The sequence below is a fragment of the Solanum tuberosum genome, unplaced genomic scaffold, assembly GCF_000226075.1.
Source record: "Solanum tuberosum cultivar DM 1-3 516 R44 unplaced genomic scaffold, SolTub_3.0 scf00284, whole genome shotgun sequence".
Classification (NCBI taxonomy): Eukaryota; Viridiplantae; Streptophyta; class Magnoliopsida; order Solanales; family Solanaceae; genus Solanum; species Solanum tuberosum.
Window position 1 is genome coordinate 805,606 of NW_006239212.1, and position 20,034 is coordinate 825,639.

Here is a 20,034-nt window from a genome sequence, read left to right on the forward strand (position 1 = left end):
AAAATAATAGAAGTAAAAAAAATTAAAACAAAAATAAAATAGAGATAAAAAAAAATTAAAAATTAAAAAGTAATCGGGTGGTAATTACACCATGTAATTACCAGCAATTCACAGTCTCTGCCTGTGAATTGTAGAGTGTAATTACCTCCTGCCAATTACACCAATTACCTGCTGACCAAGTAATTACTTGTCCTTCCAAACAGAACAAGACAATGTAATTACACCAATTACACCAAATCCAATTACCAGAGTGTCCTTCCAAACAGCCCTTAAAAAATTTAATGTGATGTCATTAAAAACCTCTGCGTGGAAGTGCTGCACTCCTCAATGTCAACATGCTAAAGCTGTCTATTTAAATACAGAAAATAAAATTTCAAATGTCAATGTCTAATCAGGTTATGTACATCTTGTTTTAGCTTCAAACAGTTGACACTTTAAAGTTGCAAGGGGGGGATTGGTGGGGGTAAAAGGCAAAGTAATGTTTAAGAAAACAGAAGTACATAACCTTCTTAATTTAGACTGTTACAGAATTCTTAATTTAGACTGTTACAGAATTCTTTACATACACAGAAGCATTCTCATATATATAGCAGCAGGTTCATGGAAACTTTAAACTAAAGCAAAATATTACAGACTTAACAATTTAAGTGAACAAACAGCTCTACACTTTATCTTTATATATGTTCAAGATGATAATATTTACACCAACACTTAACATAACAGTACATTTGCCCAAACAAAATTCAAGTTCTTCAATTTGATAATCATAATGAATATATAGCTAGTCCATAACTCAAAAGTTTAAATGAGTTAAGCAACTTACAACTTTGTGGTCTACATTTGGGGCAGCCCTGTGTTAGCTGGAGATGAAATCTGAAAAAGAATAGCTCAGTCTCAGTTTAAATGCAATAGCTGCAGCACCATGTTTCAAGAAGTTAAAATCAAGCGTAAATTACTTCAAAACAGCTACCACTTCAACCTCTGAATGATACTGGTAATGAATGAGGACTGTCAAGTAGTTGTTGAATTAAAAATAGCTCTAACTGTCTAACATTAGGCACTACACAGAGTATTAGGGTTCCATACATGAACCACCCTTTCTAATATACTTTTCTGTATAATGTAGGATTATCAAAAGTGTCAGCACCAGCTGGCCCTTTCTTATAGTAATTGAAATCTAAATGCTTATAGTGCTTCCCTCAATTGCAGCTTACAATGCAACAATTAATCAAAAATGTTAACAAATGAAACTTTGTACAAAATAGAACAATTAATGAAAGCCCTACAATCTATACTACAAAAAGACGAAAGCAATAAAGAAGATAACGCAATATTTACTCCAAATCATAGTATGAGCAGCACCTTTAATTGTAATAAAATGAACTACAGATTTCATTAATCAGATCTCAAAATAGTACTAAACCAGAGGTTTACGTAATTTGATTTACACTATCATTCAACAGAAGAAGCAAACAAAGCCCTAATACAAAACACACATTAATCATAAACATAAAAGAAGATTCCTAAGCCCTTTCTCCTCGAATCCTCCTAGCAAGCTGAATATCCTTGGGCATGATGGTAACCCTCTTTGCGTGGATTGCACAGAGATTGGTATCTTCAAAGAGCCCAACGAGGTAAGCCTCAGCAGCCTCTTGTAGAGCAGCAACAGCACTGCTCTGAAACCTCAGATCTGTCTTGAAATCCTGAGCAATTTCCCTCACTAGCCTCTGAAATGGCAACTTTCTGATCAACAACTCGGTAGACTTCTGGTACTTCCTGATTTCTCTCAGGGCCACAGTTCCTGGCCTGAAACGGTGAGGCTTCTTCACTCCTCCGGTGGCTGGAGCTGACTTTCTGGCAGCCTTGGTAGCTAGTTGCTTCCTTGGAGCCTTTCCACCAGTGGATTTGCGGGCAGTTTGCTTGGTACGAGCCATTTTGATTGTATGCTAAAATGAAGAAACAAATTGAGAGAATGGGAAGTTATTTGACTGTGCAAAAAAGGTGAATTTGAGAGATGTTATATAGGAGTGAAGTAAGCGGGAATCATAGGAAATTTGGAAGGGAGTTCGAAATTGATAACATCCGTTGGATCATAAAATTTGGACGGTAGAAATTTGACAAGTAAATGTTTGCTAGGATACCAATCCGCGTGCTACTTTATTAACAAATGGATATTTGCCATGTGGATTTTCATTTTCATTTTTGCCTTTGCATATCTTGTTTTGGGCCTAAGGCTAAAAAAGATGGTAAGCCCATATGAGATTGGACCTGTTTGTGTTTCTTGCTGAAAAATACCAGTGTAATATACTATTGCTCTGACTCTTGAAAAATGCGTTGCGTGTCAGGTTCTCTGTGTTTTTGAAGAATCCGACACAGATGTGACATCCTTTTTGAAGAGTGCGAGGAACATAGGGCAAGCATATAATAGTAGATGCCCATGTCAAACTCCTAAGAGGAAAGGTACATAGATATCACCAAAGCTACAAGAAGTGACAACTGCTGAATATAAATGAAGTTATTGAGCATTTATTGGCTAATGCAAAATCACCAGAAGGTGAACGCCATTCTCGCTGGAGATGCAACATGATATTCCTTCATCGACTGGGCACTAACTAGTTTGAATAAACGTCTTCCTGTTTTTTTCCCAGAACGATGAGTTCATCATCAGGAAGATAAATCCCAACTGATCTCATGTTGAAAAGAAAGACATTGAATTTTTCAACTGACACTTCTCACACTAGTTTTCCACTTAGGGTCACACCTCTACCAAGTCACACCCCACTTACAAGCTCATTCTATATGTTTGATCCAAATTTATCTGCAAGAGCGCATATGCTTGATCAACACAACAAAATAAATTACAACAATCAATTGGGGAAAACAAATCAAAACTACACCAGAAGCTAATGGATATGATAATAGGTTCAAAATCTACACAAACAACCAAGAGCGCAAAACAACTGGACCAGTGTTTCTTTTACATCCCCTCAATTCATTCTTCTATAATAGGAAGAGTATCTTGTAAAGGAAATCTCAAATTGTTAAATTGACTCACTGCCTTGCCGGACTAAGTTTAGCTATAACATCTTTTAGAAACCTGCCCATCCAGCAGGTTGGGAAGCTGATTTGCTATCTATATTCTTTGGTTCACCAAAACGCTGAGAATTTTTAGACTCGTTGAAATTGGCCTTTATCTGAGAGCTGGAAGCTGGCACAGCTCTAAAGCTATCCGTTCCAAATGCTGATGTATTAGTTTCAGATGTGTCTCTGTTCTGGTGGCCATTTTTTGTCCTGACAGATCTAGGAGTAGAGTTGACTGGAGTAGCTTGTTGCTTTGGATCATCAGCAAATGCTTGCCAGGACTTTGAATCTGAGCTCACCTGACTCTGGCCAAATAATCCTTGCTGAAGTTCCCAAACTGTTCCTTCAATGTTATCTTTTTTCTGTATCATAATCAATTTTGAATTAATAATTATTGAATAATCAATTATAAATTTTACTAACAATGAGAGTTTAATAGCAAAGGATGTACTGGTGGAATTTGACTTCCAGGAGACGCATGGTCCCTCGTGTTGTCTCGATTTGGTGATGGAGTTCTGGCAGCAAGAGCTTGCTTAAGCTCTTGTAGCTCCTGTCGCTGTGATCGGCATATTGCAGATAGCTTTTCATATTTAGATGTTATTTCAGCCTTCTCCATGTTGGCTCGTGACAGCTGTTGCTTCAGCTTCTCAACCTCAGCTTCCATGAGCTCTTTCTTCTCCGGTTGTTTTGTGTTATTTCCAGGGCTAGGTTTATTGGTACAGAATTCTGCAACAAAAGAATTGAATCCTTCACCTTGGGGGGGAGTTGGCCCCTCTAACTTTGACGATTTATTATTCCCAACACTCTGACCTGAACCATCCTGGAAAAAGTTTATCTCAAAATCCCTTGATGGGGCTTCCCCTGCTCTATTGGCTAGTTTTGGTCGCACATTATTTTGCATTGGGTGGGAGCTGAGACTTTCCTCTTTCAAAGGGCTATTTCGATTAGAAACAGGAACCTTATTGGGATGACTTTTGTCATGGACTGAGGAACTGTGCCTTATCTCTTCGTCAAATTTGGGTCTGGTTGTCTCCTCTGAAACAGAGGCATTTGTTGCATGCTGAGTATTCCAGAATGCACCAATTGGACCAGTAGCTCCACCGGCTTTTGAATTATGTGGTGCAGGCGATGCATTATGATTAGGTTCAGCAGCCGAAGGAGGTGGCGGAGGATTTCTGCTAGGCATTGGACTAGTCTTACCTGCAGCTCTTGAAAATCCTGAAAATCCAGCAGATATTAGATTCATTGAAGTGGAGCCAGGATTTTGTATCTTAGTAGTGTCTCCAGTCGCAACATAGTAGAGGTGTCACGTCCCATATGAAAACTCCCATTCCTCTCTCCCCACAATAGAAGAAAGATGTGTAATTCATATGTAACATTACAAGCATCACAAAAATATTTCAACTGTACAGGAAACATGGAAGCATATAAACAGCTAATCTGTCAATTTCAACTTCAAATACACTTTTTTTTCAACTTCAACCAACTATTGTCCAAATGACTACTAAGGAACTTCAGGTGACTTCTAGACCAGAACCAGAAAAGGAGACTTAAGATTTTATATAATTGATGAAAAGAATTTTAAATGACAGAAATTGGTTCTTTATTATAGCGGGCTAAATAAGTAGATATACTGAATGCAGTAATCTATCAATGTTATCATCCAACAAACTTCACGGATAAAATGTTAATCAATCACAAACCTGAGAAATTCCTATAAGTAATTCACAATAAAAACGAAAGATCTGGAAAAACCGTTCTCACCTTCATGCCCATCAATACCCTGTTGCTGCATTTCAGGGGGTCTTTCAGGTAACGACTTTTGAAGTTCATCGGGCAACAGGCCATTAACACGGAACCACACCTGCCATAAAATAAAACAAATTGAGTTAGAAAGCTTTAGAGTAGGGTCAGCCCTTATGATTGCTATGGGCAGCACCACTCTACAACTAACCTAAGTTTATGCAGATGAATGGCCAATCAAGCAAAGCGCTTGCCTGCGTGATATCTGGTCTGGCATCTGGTGATGACTGAAGCATATCTCTTATTAGGTCTATGATGGAAGTGCTGTATTTTGGTAATTCTGGAATCCGGTAATTGCCATTTAAAACTTGAAGTTTTGATTCACCATCAAATGCAGACTTGAAGTAGCATATCCGAAAGAGTAAACAGCCAAGGGCCTGCAAGACAAAAGTGCCGCTGTGTTCTAAGAAAACCCCGTAAATCTAGGTAGAAGAATTATTTTTCTGATTGTTAAAGATAAAATCTAGGTAAAGGATTTGCTGTTTCTGAAATCATCTTAAAGTTCCTTCAGCCTGCTAAACTTACCCATATGTCTACCTTCTCATTTATAAGTTCTCTTCGGTACAAATCCCACATCTAAGGAAAGAAAAGAAGGGATATAGAAGTCAGCAATCAATACCATCAAAGATAACAATAATCAATAACAAGGTCCTCAATCAACCTCAGGAGCTCTGTATGCAGGTGTCGTGTGTTTCCTTATATTGTCCTCCTCAATTCCCATTTCCTCAGGTTTCTCAAAACGTTTGTGGTTGGTTGAAGTACTACCAAAATCACACAACTTCCACAATCCATCAGCACCCAACAAAAGGTTCTCAGCCTTTAAATCTCTGTAGAACAGGAAACACAGTATAGAATGAAAGAATAATAAAATCAGAAGAGAAACTTATGTGAATAAATTCAGCGTAGTCAGTCACGGCTTTGCGATGAATTGGATCTCTTAACTGTTCACTTTTGTTCCTAGCTGCTTATGTCAATAACATGAAACAACTCAAACTCATAAGATTGTATATGGAATCAACAGAACCATTAAGCAGAAGGTTAAATGGAATTGTATTGTATCTTTTTATTTTTGGTGTAAAGAGAAAGGTCTAAAGGAAACAGAACAGATTGTAGAATTATTAGGATCGTTGTAAGTATTTTTTTTCTCTCTTCTTTTGTCCCCCTTCGTTTTTTGAAGATCACCAGCATATTCTTAATGCTGAAGAATACAACATAACCATTTCCAAAAAAAAAAAAGTGATCACTCAGTAGCTCTAACCACAAAAAAGGGAAAGCGCAACAGATGAAAATCAAGGCAATGAACAAAATTAAGCTGAAAGAAAATATAAAGAGAGTTAAAGACAGATGCAGATTACATGACAACATATTTAACATAAGATGCAAAATACTGAAATTGTGCAAGCAAAGAAGAGGAATTATGATTTATGAAGCCCTAAATCACTGAACAGATGAAACATAGTGAAGACTATTATAAACAAAGCCTAACCTCAACTGAAATTAGTGCTAAAAAAAGTTCGTCATCATTTTAGAAAACTATTCAGGCTTAAGAGTTTTTGTCTTTACCTGTGAGCTATGGGTGGGGATTGGCAGTGCATAGCAAAGACCGCGTTGCACACATCCCTGAATATTAAGAGGACCTGTTTCTCCTCAAAGAAGCCAGCTCCTCGGTTCTCAAGGACACTAACCAAGGATTGTTCACAATATTCCATGACAAGGAGAGCTTCCTTTGTACGACCCATATCCAAGATGGTATGCGCGTGAAGTGTAACAACATTAGGATGACCCTTGAGCGATTTCATCACCGAAATCTCTTTCAATACTAGATCAAGTGATTCTTCATCATTAACAATCATATGCTTTAATGCATACTGCTTTGAACCATGTAGCATATCTCGGGCTAAATAAACACAAGAGAATCCGCCCTCTGCAATTGCATTGCGCACGTGAACTTTGAGATTGCCAATATCAATGCTGCGACCTTCAAGCCCAGTCTGTTCCTTGGGCATAAAAGGTTTGAATCTCCACATCTTAAATAATTCTATCAGAAGAGAGAAAACCACTATGAATCATGGCAAAGCTAAAAAATTTAGCAATATAAACAGTGAAATTAGAATCTGCATGCAGTAAAGTGAATTAGCTATGAAAAAAAGTAAAGTACATGAGCTTTAGGTGGTATATGTTTGGAGTTCTACAAATACTGAGTTAGAAGCTCAGCATTAGTTAGTGTTTGTTTGACTTGTTTCTGGAACAAATTTAACTTTTTATGAAAATTTCCAAATTGAGTTTCCAAATCTCAGTTTTTGAGTTTTAGGAAGATTTGAAAAGTTGAGTTTGGAAATCTCAAAAACTCAAAAAACTTTTGCTAAGTCAAGTTTTCGAAAACCTCAAAGGAACGTCAGCTTGCTAATTCATGATCACCCTGAAATGGTTACCTATAGGTAGAAGACTGCAGATATTTACATTAGAGAGGCACAAACAACAATATTACCGCCAAAACTTCACTCCTACAAATGCAAAACAAAATGTGTTGAACATTTTCAGAAATGGATCTTTTCTTCTTTCGGCGTTGGAGGAGGAGGAAGGTGATCAAAATTTTAAACTTCCACCAGATCAGGAATAATTACAAACTTAGACCATGTTTAAAAGTGAGTTAGCTAAATAAATGAAGTAGGGACTGGAGCTGCAGGCCTTTGAATCAGATCAATATTGGGGACTGATGACACATGGGAAAACTCAAGAGCCTTGACCAATCAGAAAAAAATCCCGCTTAAAGGTTATTTATGGTATTGGATATATTTTGAAACATCTGTCAGCAGTAATATGGTGTAGCAGGTCTTATGGACAGTAAATATATATTAGTGAAGCGGGTTAATTTGTACAATTATAAACTTGCATCCAGTAAATGTTTGCCTCTATGGCGCCCACTTAGCCTCGAAACACACACAAACATGCCATTTCCATGCAGATTCGAGTCAATCACATAAAAGTTAAAACATAGACATATTAAAAATGGTATAACAACACTTAAGACAGTGCATTAATAATTACAAAGTTGCAAAGCTCAGATCATATCTAACATGGAATCTACATCATTTACAAAGGCCATGTTGCACCAAACGGCTAGCAAGGAAATACAATTTCATTCAAGTATGTCTGTTGCTCTATGTTTGCCTACAAAAAGATTCATATGACACATCTTGGCTTTGCCTAACTTTTTATTCTTTTCATAGGTGCAACAAATTCAAGCTGCTGCAACTATTAAATTCTGAAAGTTTTTGCTTTAAAAAAATAGAGACCTGAGGCGAGATAATCCTACTTCAGTCCATTATCTGATGCAGTTAGCTTTCTTTCCTGACCATCTACTAAACCTTAAGCGCTATACTACTTTCTAAGAGAACATGCATAGCACTAACCTCTGCATTTTTCCCAAAACTCTGGGATGATTTCTTATTGACAACATGAAATGCCCAAAAATGAAATATAACTTGTTCAGATGTGGAAATCAAAGATAATAATGTCTCATCAGGCAATGGATCCAAATTCCCACAAAAGATTCTTAATCTTTAACCAAAATAGTAAGCTAGAAGATTCATTTGCACTCAATAACAGCTCCACAGGATCAAATTTTGGTCAAGCAAAACAAAATCAGGCCATTCATATACAAATAAAAAATCAGACTTGATAGCATCCTACAACAACCAATTGATACCATAGGATAAAGCAAGATTAAAGAATCAAAATTTACAGTAAATGAACACTACCCAATTGCAATAAATCCAAGAAACGACCAAAAACATTGTAAAAATTGTACCTTGATGTTGTAAGTTACCGATCGAGCACAACAAAACAAGACACCCCAAATCAAGAAATCAAGAAAATTTCCTAAAGTAACTGCATTTAAACAGCTTTGATGTAAAATTGATGAGATCTGAGACTGAAGATTTGGGAGGTTCTTGGGATTCAGGGGATTGCTGGTGAGATCTAAGAAAAGTGTATAGTAATCTTTGAGGGGTTCTATGGATCGCGTTTTCTCCAATTGGCTTATATGCCTTTTTATTCCAAAGGAATAACTTTATTCCGACTATACTATATAGTATTTGATTTTCTACCTTGTTTTTTTAAAAAAAAAAACTTATAATTTGGTGTTCGATATTTATATTGAAATTTAATTAATTTTAATTTATATAAGTAGGGGCGCATTCGGGGAGAATGCTTCTTATAAGGATTTATTCATATCCAAATTTAAATCGAGATCTCTGATTAAGAAAAAAAATAGTTATATTTTGGTGGTGAGGTCTTTCTTTCAAAAATTTTTTTTTATCTTTTTCCAGTGGTGAAGTTTCATCTGCTTTCTTTATCCATTTTTTACTCTATCAAGACATTTGTTTTGCTTTTTTCCTCTTTTCTTATATTCAATAAAAAAGTTTAGTAGTCTGATGGAAAATATCATTACGTAATCTTTTTATTCTTTCTAGATTATCTGAATGATCTTTTTGACAGTTAAATTAATATTTCTCTAATTGCTAAGAGCCTTGGAACATTTTTGTGCAGTTACTAATAATGTGCTTAAAAAAGTTAAGAAATATAATTGAGTTTTGTGTGAGTTTAATGAGTACTTATATGTTTTGTTAAATAAATATTTTGGTCAGTGCCGACTCAATAAAATTGGGGGCCTGAAGCGAAACTTAAGAGAGGGACCATAATATTTTATATTTTTCATCTTATATACTTTTATTTAAAATCTACTTTTAATTTCTAGCTTTTTTAGATACGAAGCCATTGGCTACCATTTTATAATAGATTTGTTTTAATAATTCCTTTTCAATTGATAATATAGCTAATTCATTCAATTTCTCTTGAGACATAGTTGATCTTAAATAAGATTTAATCAATTTTAGTTTCACAAATATTCTTTGGGCCGAGACAACGGTTACAAGAACGGTTAACATTATTCTATAAGCAATATGTATATTTAGAAAAGAATCAAGTCTTTTTATTTCATTGAGTATTTTCATTACATCATTATATTCCACATATATTATTTCTCTTAACACTTTTAATTCAAAAAATAAATTTAAACCATCAATAACAAAATAACATATATTTAACATAATTAGTATGTGTTAAAGAAGTTTAAGGTTAAATCAATGTTTTTTTAAAAAATCTCTTCATCTAGTGATCACAATTTACCAATTTACCACTAAATAAGAAACCAAAAATATTCTCATATGCTTCAATTGGTTCAATTCTATTTTGAAGTGAAAAAATAGCTTGATCTACTATATATATATATATATAGTAATCAACTCTACTTTCAAGGGACTTTGTGATTTCGTTACCAATATTTTCATCAAACTGTTTCTTACAAAATTCAGGTTCTATATTCATTCAGATGTAATTTCCTTGGTAGAAATCATAGCATTCACAGTACATATAATTTGTTTAAAAATAATATTTATAGGTAAAAAAAAAATTAAAAATGGGGCACCTAAAAATATGGGACCCCAAGCGGTGGCTTTAGTGGCCTAGGGGTTGAGACGGCCCTGATTTTGGTAGGGGTACTTATGCTTATTACTTTATATCATGGAAAGATTTTTAATTTCACTTTCAATTTTGGTGGATGGAGTGTTCAAGCACTATGTTTATTTAAATTTAGTATTTTTTTTATGTGAAATATAAATTTGTGTGTGAAAATTAATTTAAATTTTTAATAAATAATATGTCAAAATCGTAATTTTAAAAATATAATAAAATTTAAAACATAAAATTTAAATTTTGTATCTATGTTTGGTGCTGGTATATGAAAGTATTTCTCACTTAGACAACATTATTTTCCAACTATATTGAGAAAATAGAGTTATTGTCAAACCAAAAGGTGAAAAATATGGCATCTTCTTTATTTTCCTTCTCATCAACCTATTCTTTTTGTCACCATTGCTGACATCAAGTAAATTTATGGCATGTTTGGAAAGTCATCTTGGTAACTAGATTTGATATATTTTGAGGTAAATGTATTACAATTTATCCCTTAAAAGTTTATAATAACAGAAATCCATCAAACGGATACAATAATATAAGCATTGATACATTAATTTGATGCGCGAGATACATTAATCATTAAGTAAGATACATTACATTTTATGATATACTAATCTGATGTACATTTTATACATGATACACTAATCTGATGCGCGAAATACACTAATCTGATGCTCGAGATACATTAATCTGATGCGCGAGATACACTAATTTGATGCGCGGAAATGAGGAATTTTGGAGATTTGTAAAACTTATAGGGGATAATGATGATAAGTAAACTAAAAGGTAGGATTTATGTAATTTTTCCAATGTATTATCTGACATGTTTGGTTGGTCATGTAATTACTAGGTCAGCAAGTAATTGAATGTAATCGACATGACTTTCTAACAGGAGGAAGAGACTGTAAATTGCTGGTAATTACACGATGTAATTACAAGTTGATTATTTTTAAATTTCTTCTTTTTATTTTTTTCATTTTAATTTATTTTATCTATTATTTGAAATTCTTTTTTTATTTGTATTATTCTAAGATTATTTTTATTGTATATTATTTATATTTCATTTCTTTCTCATTCTCAATCTTTACTTCATGTGATTCTATGTAAGTTTCGTATTATCTATATTTTTATGCTATGTTTATTTATTTCATTAGCATAATTTTGCTAGTATTCTATTTTTAAAATTAGAGTAGAATTCATTGTTGAGTAAGATTATAAATTTACGTTTTTCTGTTCTTTTAAATCATATTTATGTATGTTATGTTGAAATTTGACGTAAGAGTACATGTTAAATTTTTTGTTTTGAATTTAGAGCGTATGGTATATTTTTAGTTTCATTTGTTTTAGTAGTATTGACTTGAGACTTCACATTGCAAGTCATTTATTTTTAATTAGAATTGATAGATTATAGTTTATGACATTTTATGTATATATTAATCTTTTTTGTCAAACATGCATTTCATGACGTTCGTAGAAATCTTGTGCTTTTAATTTTTATGATTAATTCAATTGAAATATAATAATTAGAAAAATATAAATCAATTTTTTTTCTCCATAATATTAGTTAAAAACACACGTTTATTAATTAATATTTTTGCAAAAACAATATATATTTCAAATATTTAATTAAATAACATTTATAAAAAAAGTTTGTCTAATATAAATTTTAAATAATTAATTTTTATTTTTAAAATTTATGATATAATTTTATAATTACAATTGTGCATCAAATAGTGTCCATCATCAAATTGGAAAGTGTTTAGAATAGGAAGTGTCCAGAACTCCAATTATAAAACCCTTGCGCCAATACAAAACCCTGAAAGCAGAAAACTGAAGAATCAGCAGACAAACCCCAAAAAAGTTGAAAAAAAATTCAAGACCCAACGTAAGCTGTGTAATGGAGAAGGAACAAGAATCAAACCCTAACCCAATTTCATCAGTTGAATGTGAAGAGTGCAAGTTGAATCCATGGAAGTATAAATGCCCAGGTTGCTCTGTACGCACTTGTAGTCTCCCTTGCGTCAATTCCCACAAGCAAAGGACTGCTTGCAATGGCAAAAAATCACTCACTAACGTTCTCCCTCTTTCTCAATTCGACGATAACATCCTTTTATCAGGCATGTCATTATTTCGTGCAAAAGTTTGAATTTTTATTGTTTTTTAAATCAATTCTTGTTTTGCTTATCTGTGGATTTTATTTGAAACTGCCAACATCTTTCCCCTTTAATTGCTGCTTTGTGTGGAACTCGTTGGTTTGCTTTGGAGCATTTTGGTGAAATTTGAGCATAAAGATTCTTGTTTTTATTATCTTGGTAGTTGGTATGGTGGTACTAGTTAATTGGAGTTCATCTCTGCCCTTTCAAAGCTCTCCTATTTCTTTTTTTCCAAATGACCCACAAAAGAGCAAGAGGAGTAATATTCCAGGCCTTGTGCCTTCGTCTCCTAGCTCCACTTTTCTAGCTAAACATCAACTCCTTTTTGAATTTGGCATAGCCCAAGAAACACCAAACCATATGAAGATATCCCGCCATAACCTCAGGGATAGTTTGCAATGTAACAAGATATGATCCACGTACCTCACCCGACTCCGTACCTAGGAAACACCAATTTATGCAAACTTTTCTTTTTCTAAGATTCTCTGTCAAAATCATCCCTCTAGTTGCCAATCACGTGGAAGCACACTATCTTCAACACTGACCTAATCATATGGGAAACTATCCTCCACCATAACAAGAAACTTCTCATAGAAGGACTTGACACAAAATATTTTGTTACTTCCCAACTCCCACCTCAAAGCATCCGATTTGTCAATTGGCTCACATTGCTTGTAAAGTAAAATAGCAATCTTTGAAGCTCGACCACCTCCCAATCGTGGAAATTCCTAGTGAACCTGAAACCCAAAAAGTCCCATCCCCCTTTTGTTCCCCTGACGGACAATTCTCTATAGCAAGAGGTCCTATACAATACCGAGAATTTATCCTTTAGCACCACGCCAATACACCTTTTTCCCTCCCAAATCCAACTCCATTCATAACCTTAACCTTAAAAGCAATGCTATCATTAAAGCTTCTCACCCCCTCATTATATTTCTCCACACACCACTCTCGAAAGACATAATAAACACATTTGTACTCCATCCCCTTTCCGCTACTCCATATTGATTCACTGTCACACCGCTCTCCATAAAGCTTCTCCCTCCACCCCGAATCTCCACCACCATTTACACAAAAGTGCTTTGTTCAAAACCTTCAAGTCTTTAACCCCAAGCCTTCCCCCACCATTTAGGAGCTGTCATGGTCTCCCATCGTACTAAGTAAAAATTCTTTGCCCCATTTGCCGCATCCCAAAAAAAGTTTCCTTGCAACCTTTCCAACTTTCCTATAACAATAGAGGGTGCATTGAAAAGGACATGCAATATGTAGGAATACTCGATAAATTGCTCTTAATAGGCACTTCCTTCCCTCCTTGGTGACAAATATCTCTTCTGCCACCCTGCTAGCCTCTTCACTGTCCTCTGAATGACCGGATTCAAGTCTCTACTCTTCAAGATAGCTGCACTCTTTGATTGAGGAATAGGACCTTCATTTACTCTCAATTTGTCTCCCTCTCTTTCTCTGACCTGCTGTACTTGTCAAAATTGTGAATCACAAACTTGACTCAAATTTCATGGAATCTTCTTCAAAATGGTTTTTCCCGTCTTTTTCCCCATGTAATGCTTTCTGTTGAACTCTTTACTTTTGACCATTTTGGTGAAACCAGTGTCTAAAGATTGATTACCTTTGTTGTTGACATTTTTATCCAAGTCTCTCTCTCTTTGATCGATGAAAAAGACCTTTGCTTTACTTTGATATTTTTTTCTTGAAACATGACTTGCATCAGATGTAATGAAATGTTGTTGAGAATGTCATTGTAGCATTTATCAAGGTGTTTTATTATTATTATTATTATTATCTATTCGGTTTCCTACTTTAGATTCATTTTTACTCAATGGAACAATAGTATTACTTTGCATTTCTCTCTTTATTTTTCTGATTATGATGTGCTATCTGAGAATCTTCCTACTGCAGATTATAATATGCTTGAGGATGTTAAAAGATTTGCTGAATCTGCAAGAAGAATGAGACAGAGGCTATGTGGCTACTCTCATTTTAAGCTTCCTTTCCCTCTTAAAAACCTTCGTAGAGCTGCAGATAGTCGCAGAACCAAAATACACTTTCTGTCCAGTGGAATGTCAAAGAGGGAGAAAAATCAAACTTATTACAACAACAGGTAGATTGTTGATCTCAAATGCATAAGGTTGCAGTGATATTCTGTTCTTTGGTCAACCCATCATGCTTATGGTATTTGTTTCTCTGATTTGATTATAATATTGCCAGTTTTGTGGAACGAATCCCTTCAAATGACTTGATTTTGGATCCCAGAAACTGAAGAAATGGAGAACCCCTTCCTGTGTCAACTTGTATGTATTTTTATAGTAAAAAACTGGAACTCTAGAGGTTCTCATCTTGTCATAAAAGTACAAAGTTTGCAAACTGCCTTTTGGTTTAACTATTACCTTAGCATTTGACATTGTTTTCTCCCTTTCACTCTTCCATTTCCATCTTTTCTCATATCACTCCGCTTTGTTTAGAGTCACTCTAGTAGCTTCTGTGGAAATAATTTTATTTCACTTGTTCAGAATTACGTAATGACTTGATCCTCTCACAAAGGTATGGATGCAACTTAGAGTTCTATTTTGAGTTGTCACCTTAAAAAACTAAGATCCTTTTCCAACATAGTTGAAAATGTTGTTAAACTACCAACTCTTGATTGTTAAAGTGCAGAAAAATAAATAAACTAATGGGAATGCGCGGTATAAGGCGGAATGGAAGGAATTTTATCTCTGATGGGAATTTCTACGATGAAAGAAGGAAAAATAAATAAAATAATGTTTCTAGTCTAATCTAAACACAATTTGTAATTGATTAGGTTTTGGCGCATAAGAATGTCATCTTTATATAATTAGAAACAACTTAACTTCAAAATTCTCCAATACCCTAAATGAAATGATTTAAAACCACACAAATGTCTAAGATTTGTTTTAGACCACAAATTTAAAAAATCTTCCTTTCTTTCTTAAACTTTGTGCCTAGTCAAACGGAGCCACATAAATTTAAACGGAGGGAGTACTCCCAAAGAGGAAAACCAAACAAAATTGCGGTGAAAGCAAAGAGCAAAAAAGATTCACTTTATCTTCTAGCTCGCTTAGCTTAAGGGAAGTTGCTTGCAAGACTTTGGATATGCTTTTGCTAAATGGCCTCCGCATGATAATACATTTGGGTGCCATTGCCACAGAGGTGAGGTGCATCAGTAGGTTTCTCTCTGGCATAGGCAGCATAACACTTGTATTTAAAACACGTACGTGATTGATAGAGCATGCATAACAGATTTAGTATTAGGTGCAAATATGTGATTGAAGCTTATAGTTGTTGGGCCACATAGCATTTATTGATGGAAAAGGCCTTTCCTAGAGGGGCTTTGATAAATATAATCTTGTGCATCCAGTCATGACCAGCTGCTCCTGCTAGTGTGTGTCAATAGTATCGTAGACTTGGTAGTGGATGAGATTCTTGTCTCATAGAAAAGTTAAGAGTCATGTTCTCGGTTATTGGTGGAAGCGTGTCTTTGGAACATTGCATAGCCTGAAGAGGGTGCTGTTCTACCTGGACTTTTATTGAACGCGGCAATGCCACAATGAAAGACTATGCTTGTGACAGCTTGAGAAGTAGTCAAATGCATCCTACTTTTTGATAAGGGAGTAAAATGCATATTATAGCTCGTCTAATGTCCTCTGAAAGCCTTTTATTAAAAATAAAAAAAATGTCCTCTGAAAGATTTCTTTAGTTGCTTGCCTGAGTTACATGGATGATGCTCTTGATCAACTTCTTACTACCAAGTTCTTGTTGCTGAGGCAATGTCTGATTCCCATGTAACTTTTCTCTCAATTTAACATTCTAGGGAGGACTGTTTTGTAGGTGATGGAGAACTCTGCTACAGTTGAGCTTTAGTCAAGACTTGGTTGCTGACTTATCATCATTCTTATCTTCAAGTATTAGTATATTTGCTTTGTCTTTCATTGGCGTCTCTTCCCCTGCTTTTTGTGAACCAAGGATATGAGCATCTATTATCTTATGTTGGTATGAATCAGTATATTTTCAGAAATTTTAATGCACCACACTTTTATCTATTTCCCCCAGGAATAAGTTCATATCTTGGACAATTGAGTGGCGGTTTAATTCAACAGACGTTGTCTTGATTGACCATGGGTAAATGTCCTAGACCAACTTTATCCCTTTTGAGTATTCTCTATTTTGATCTAAATAGTATTTGATCTGTATACTATTAGCAACACCTTGAGAAGCTTTGAGTAGTTATACAATTGCTTTCGTTGCAGAGTACATGAAAACACAAGCCTCATCGATGTGCTTGAGACTCATTTGAAACCTGGCCCCTGGAATCATCCACTGAAGCAATTTTGTGAAGAGTCTTTGGACTGTCTTAAACTTTTCATTCGCAAACATTCAAAGGTCTCTCTCTTTGTTTTGTTTTAAACCTTGTTTGATATGATCATGTTCTTGAGTATGCACGGTCAAAGTTGCTTTATAAAATCTGTTCTCTACATATATTTGAGTACAAAGTTCCAACTTCTGGATAAAATACGCACATTCAGAGACACAATCCTCTCACCTTCTGTGATTTCTGTTCTGAATTCAAGACGTGATAACTTCTGTAAGTAGTTCATTTATTTAAGTGTTACAATAGGAAGCGTATCGTCTTCTATTTAAGTTGATGCTTGTGTTGTGTGTAAAACCATTATGTTGTTCTTCTTTGCATGCTGTTTTGATGCGAAAAGCTGCTCATGTACTTTCTCTTAAAGAGCCTTTACTTTTTGAATAGATCGACTCTTAGTCCTTTTTTTGGATAACAATGACATCTGTCAGTGCACGTGCTGCATGATCCTGGATGTGTATTGTGTTTTTTGGTATATATGATCCTTGAATGAGCTATTTATAGTAAATAACGCTGAAGGAAATGTCTGAGTTTAATATTTTTTTGATTGCAGGGGTCGAAATCACCTTTTTATGAGTTGAATTCAAAAGCTCCATTGCGTGAGCAACTAGCCAATAAAGCTATATTGGAGTACCCTGTCATTTATGTTTTTCTGCCATCGCACAACTATGATTTTGAAGTAATCAAATCTCCCATTCCTCGAAAAGTTGAGCCAAAAGTGCTAAATTGCAGTGATAGTCCAAGTCCCAAGGGAGTGATGTTCAGGGAGGAGGATATAGGGGATGGTGGATCATTAGACCCAGACATTTCAGATCTCTTGAGTTGTGACAGGTTAAATACAGCATTCCAGACCTTTAACAAGTCATTAGACATGTTATCAGTTGTTGAGGACACTTCATCTGTAGTTGGTGATACATGCATAACTTTTGATTCAGAAGTTTTGTCAACGAAAGAGATGGATCCAATTGGAGAAAAGTATTGGTCATTGCTGGGTGACATTTTACCAATGGAAGATGAATTAGAGGAAGGGGAGATAGCTCCACTTTAAATTCGTCGTTGCCTTATGTTGTCTACCTATTGTTGAGTAAAAATGGTTTGCTTTGTACACCACTGACCCGTGTATGCTGCAGTATCTGATTTGTGCCTCCTTATAAATTCTTCTACATTGGTGATAATCATAGTAGCTATCTTATGAGGATCTTGGGTTTGATTTCTCCCGTCCTCCATTTTCCGAGATGTGAAAGATCCACCAGAGAGTGGCTTGACCATCGATTCAACGTGGAGAAAAGGTTCGGAATCTGTCAAGCTAGATACAGAATGCAGTTTCATAGAAGCAGTGTACCCTTTGTAGTTCAATGCTGGTGCTAGATGATAACTTGAGCATTGTATTTAAAACTATAGTTAAAAGTTTCTTTTTCACAATATTTGATCATTTTAAGATTTGCAGAAGGGTTACCAAATTAAACCAATTGTGTCGGGTTTTTAAATCTATAATTCAAATCAAAACAATAAAAGTAGGAGGGTTTCAAGTTTTTACCTGATAAAGTCTATATAAATCATATAATTCGTACTCCAAATATTTTTAAAAATTTTATTTGTATCTTCAAATAAAATATTATAATGTCATATTTTTATTACTATAGTTTTCCTGTATATTTTGGTAAATATTACCAACTCTATAAACTATTATATGACTGAAAAGTATCTTCATGTGATAAATTGTTTGATTATTCATATTATCAATTTTATAAAATTAATTTAAACTTTTTATTTTTCTTTTAAAATTAATTATTTTTTTGAATGATGTTTTTGTTAATTTAGGTTTTGATGGATGAGAACATAAATTCTAGGCGGAACTTATAAACAAGCGCCTAAACTTGTTGGGTTTTTCTCCTCAGGTACCTCAACTACGTCATTTTTCTATTGAATCCTTGAACCACCCATAATTTGTTCAAGGATTCAATAAGAAAATGGCGTAGTTGAGGTACCTGAGGGGAAAAACCCAACAAGTTTAGAGATCTATTTATGTATTTCGCCTAAATTGTATAAAGAGTATTAATTAAAAAGAGATAAATGTTAAATTAATAGAAATATTTGTGATTTTTTAAGGACGTGTAAAGGAGAAAATGAGCAAATGTATGAAACGGAGGGAACATTTCATTTACCTGGCTCTATAGTTAAAATTAAAAGTTCATTTTATTTGTTATTTTAGTAAAATAAGAATTTTTTTTGCATATTAATATAATATTAAATAATTGTATAAAATAATGCATAATTAAATTTATAATTTTAAAATATTATTAATAAAGTTACTTTAGTAAAACTCCTAACAAAAATTATTTTATGTCAAATGAACATGCATTAAATAATATAAAATAGTTAATTGTGTCATACTTTATTTGATACTTGAAAATAGGTTAAACTTATTGATGACTATCTAAAGTTGCATTGCCTTTCAATAGGGGTGTACATGGCCGGGTTGGTTCGAGTTTTTTAAATATCAAACCAAACTATTTGTGTCGCATTTTTAAATTTATAAATCAAACCAAACCAACAAAACTCGGGTTTTTCAACCTCGGGTTTTTTCGGGTTTTTCGGTTTTTCGGGTTGTTTCGAGTTTTTCTAGTAAAGTATTCATACAAATATATAATTTACTTGTACTTCAAATATTTCTTTAGTCCTACCAAAATACAACTATCTAAGATGTTTCTTAAAAATATAACACAATATGATATGATTAATGACACTAAAATATCCAACAAAAATAATAATAATGAAATCGCGTAAAACAAATATTGCAAATTAACAAGTCATAATGAAAATGATCATAATTTAAAAGTACTAAATCATGCTAAAATAAGTTTAATAAGTATTAGTTACATGACTAAATATTAAAGAAAATTAAAATTAGATTATGTATTTTAATTGTCTAAACCAATGTAAAACTAAAGAACAAATATTCAATATTATTGTCATTCTTAGTGTTGAATTGATTATTTTTTTTGCTTTAGTATTAATTTAATTTTGATTTAAGCTTTATTATAATTAGTTAATTACCAACAT

The 20,034-nt window shown here is 34.0% G+C and overlaps 3 protein-coding genes across 4 annotated transcripts; 1 reads left to right on the forward strand and 2 right to left on the reverse strand.

The window, feature by feature from the left end:
• Window positions 1-1,363: 1,363 nt before the first annotated feature.
• On the reverse strand, window positions 1,364-1,998 carry LOC102601431 (histone H3.2). Its single transcript, XM_006359108.2, has one exon. It carries the CDS (start codon window positions 1,932-1,934, stop codon window positions 1,524-1,526), a length of 411 nt encoding a protein of 136 aa, XP_006359170.1. The 5' UTR covers window positions 1,935-1,998; the 3' UTR covers window positions 1,364-1,523.
• An 885-nt stretch (window positions 1,999-2,883) lies between these two features.
• Window positions 2,884-8,936, reverse strand: LOC102601761 (probable serine/threonine-protein kinase DDB_G0276461). Of its 2 annotated transcripts, none has more exons than XM_015314280.1 (8): window positions 8,696-8,936; window positions 6,448-6,943; window positions 5,546-5,711; window positions 5,410-5,460; window positions 5,079-5,261; window positions 4,846-4,945; window positions 3,533-4,299; window positions 2,884-3,443 (listed from the first exon to the last, which is right to left on the reverse strand). In XM_015314280.1, the coding sequence occupies exons 2-8, from the start codon at window positions 6,909-6,911 to the stop codon at window positions 3,090-3,092; spliced, it is 2,085 nt and encodes a 694-aa protein (XP_015169766.1). In that variant the 5' UTR covers window positions 6,912-6,943; window positions 8,696-8,936; the 3' UTR covers window positions 2,884-3,089. The 2 variants fall into 2 exon arrangements, with proteins under 2 accessions (XP_015169766.1, XP_006359171.1); XM_006359109.2 differs by having other exon boundaries at window positions 6,448-6,922; window positions 8,696-8,935.
• Window positions 8,937-12,194: 3,258 nt separating this feature from the next.
• Window positions 12,195-18,488, forward strand: LOC102602097 (box C/D snoRNA protein 1). The gene is made up of 5 exons (XM_006359110.2): window positions 12,195-12,539; window positions 14,490-14,691; window positions 16,659-16,727; window positions 16,856-16,988; window positions 17,525-18,488. Exons 1-5 carry the CDS (start codon window positions 12,320-12,322, stop codon window positions 18,017-18,019), a joined length of 1,119 nt encoding a protein of 372 aa, XP_006359172.1. The 5' UTR covers window positions 12,195-12,319; the 3' UTR covers window positions 18,020-18,488.
• Window positions 18,489-20,034: the final 1,546 nt, after the last annotated feature.

What these genes read in the sequence shown, in the direction of transcription:
- LOC102601431 (XM_006359108.2), bottom strand. Translation starts at nt 1,934, where the DNA reads ATGGCTCGTACCAAGCAAACTGCCCGCAAATCCACTGGTGGAAAGGCT.
- LOC102601761 (XM_015314280.1), bottom strand. Translation starts at nt 6,911, where the DNA reads ATGTGGAGATTCAAACCTTTTATGCCCAAGGAACAGACTGGGCTTGAA. An exon ending in CTGCATACAGAGCTCCTGAG is followed by an intron (nt 5,461 to 5,545) that starts GTTGATTGAGGA and finishes TTCTTTCCTTAG; the next exon opens with ATGTGGGATTTGTACCGAAG. An exon ending in ATGAGAAGGTAGACATATGG is followed by an intron (nt 5,262 to 5,409) that starts GTAAGTTTAGCA and finishes TTTGTCTTGCAG; the next exon opens with GCCCTTGGCTGTTTACTCTT.
- LOC102602097 (XM_006359110.2), top strand. Translation starts at nt 12,320, where the DNA reads ATGGAGAAGGAACAAGAATCAAACCCTAACCCAATTTCATCAGTTGAA. An exon ending in CGATAACATCCTTTTATCAG is followed by an intron (nt 12,540 to 14,489) that starts GCATGTCATTAT and finishes TTCCTACTGCAG; the next exon opens with ATTATAATATGCTTGAGGAT. An exon ending in TCATTCGCAAACATTCAAAG is followed by an intron (nt 16,989 to 17,524) that starts GTCTCTCTCTTT and finishes TTTTGATTGCAG; the next exon opens with GGGTCGAAATCACCTTTTTA.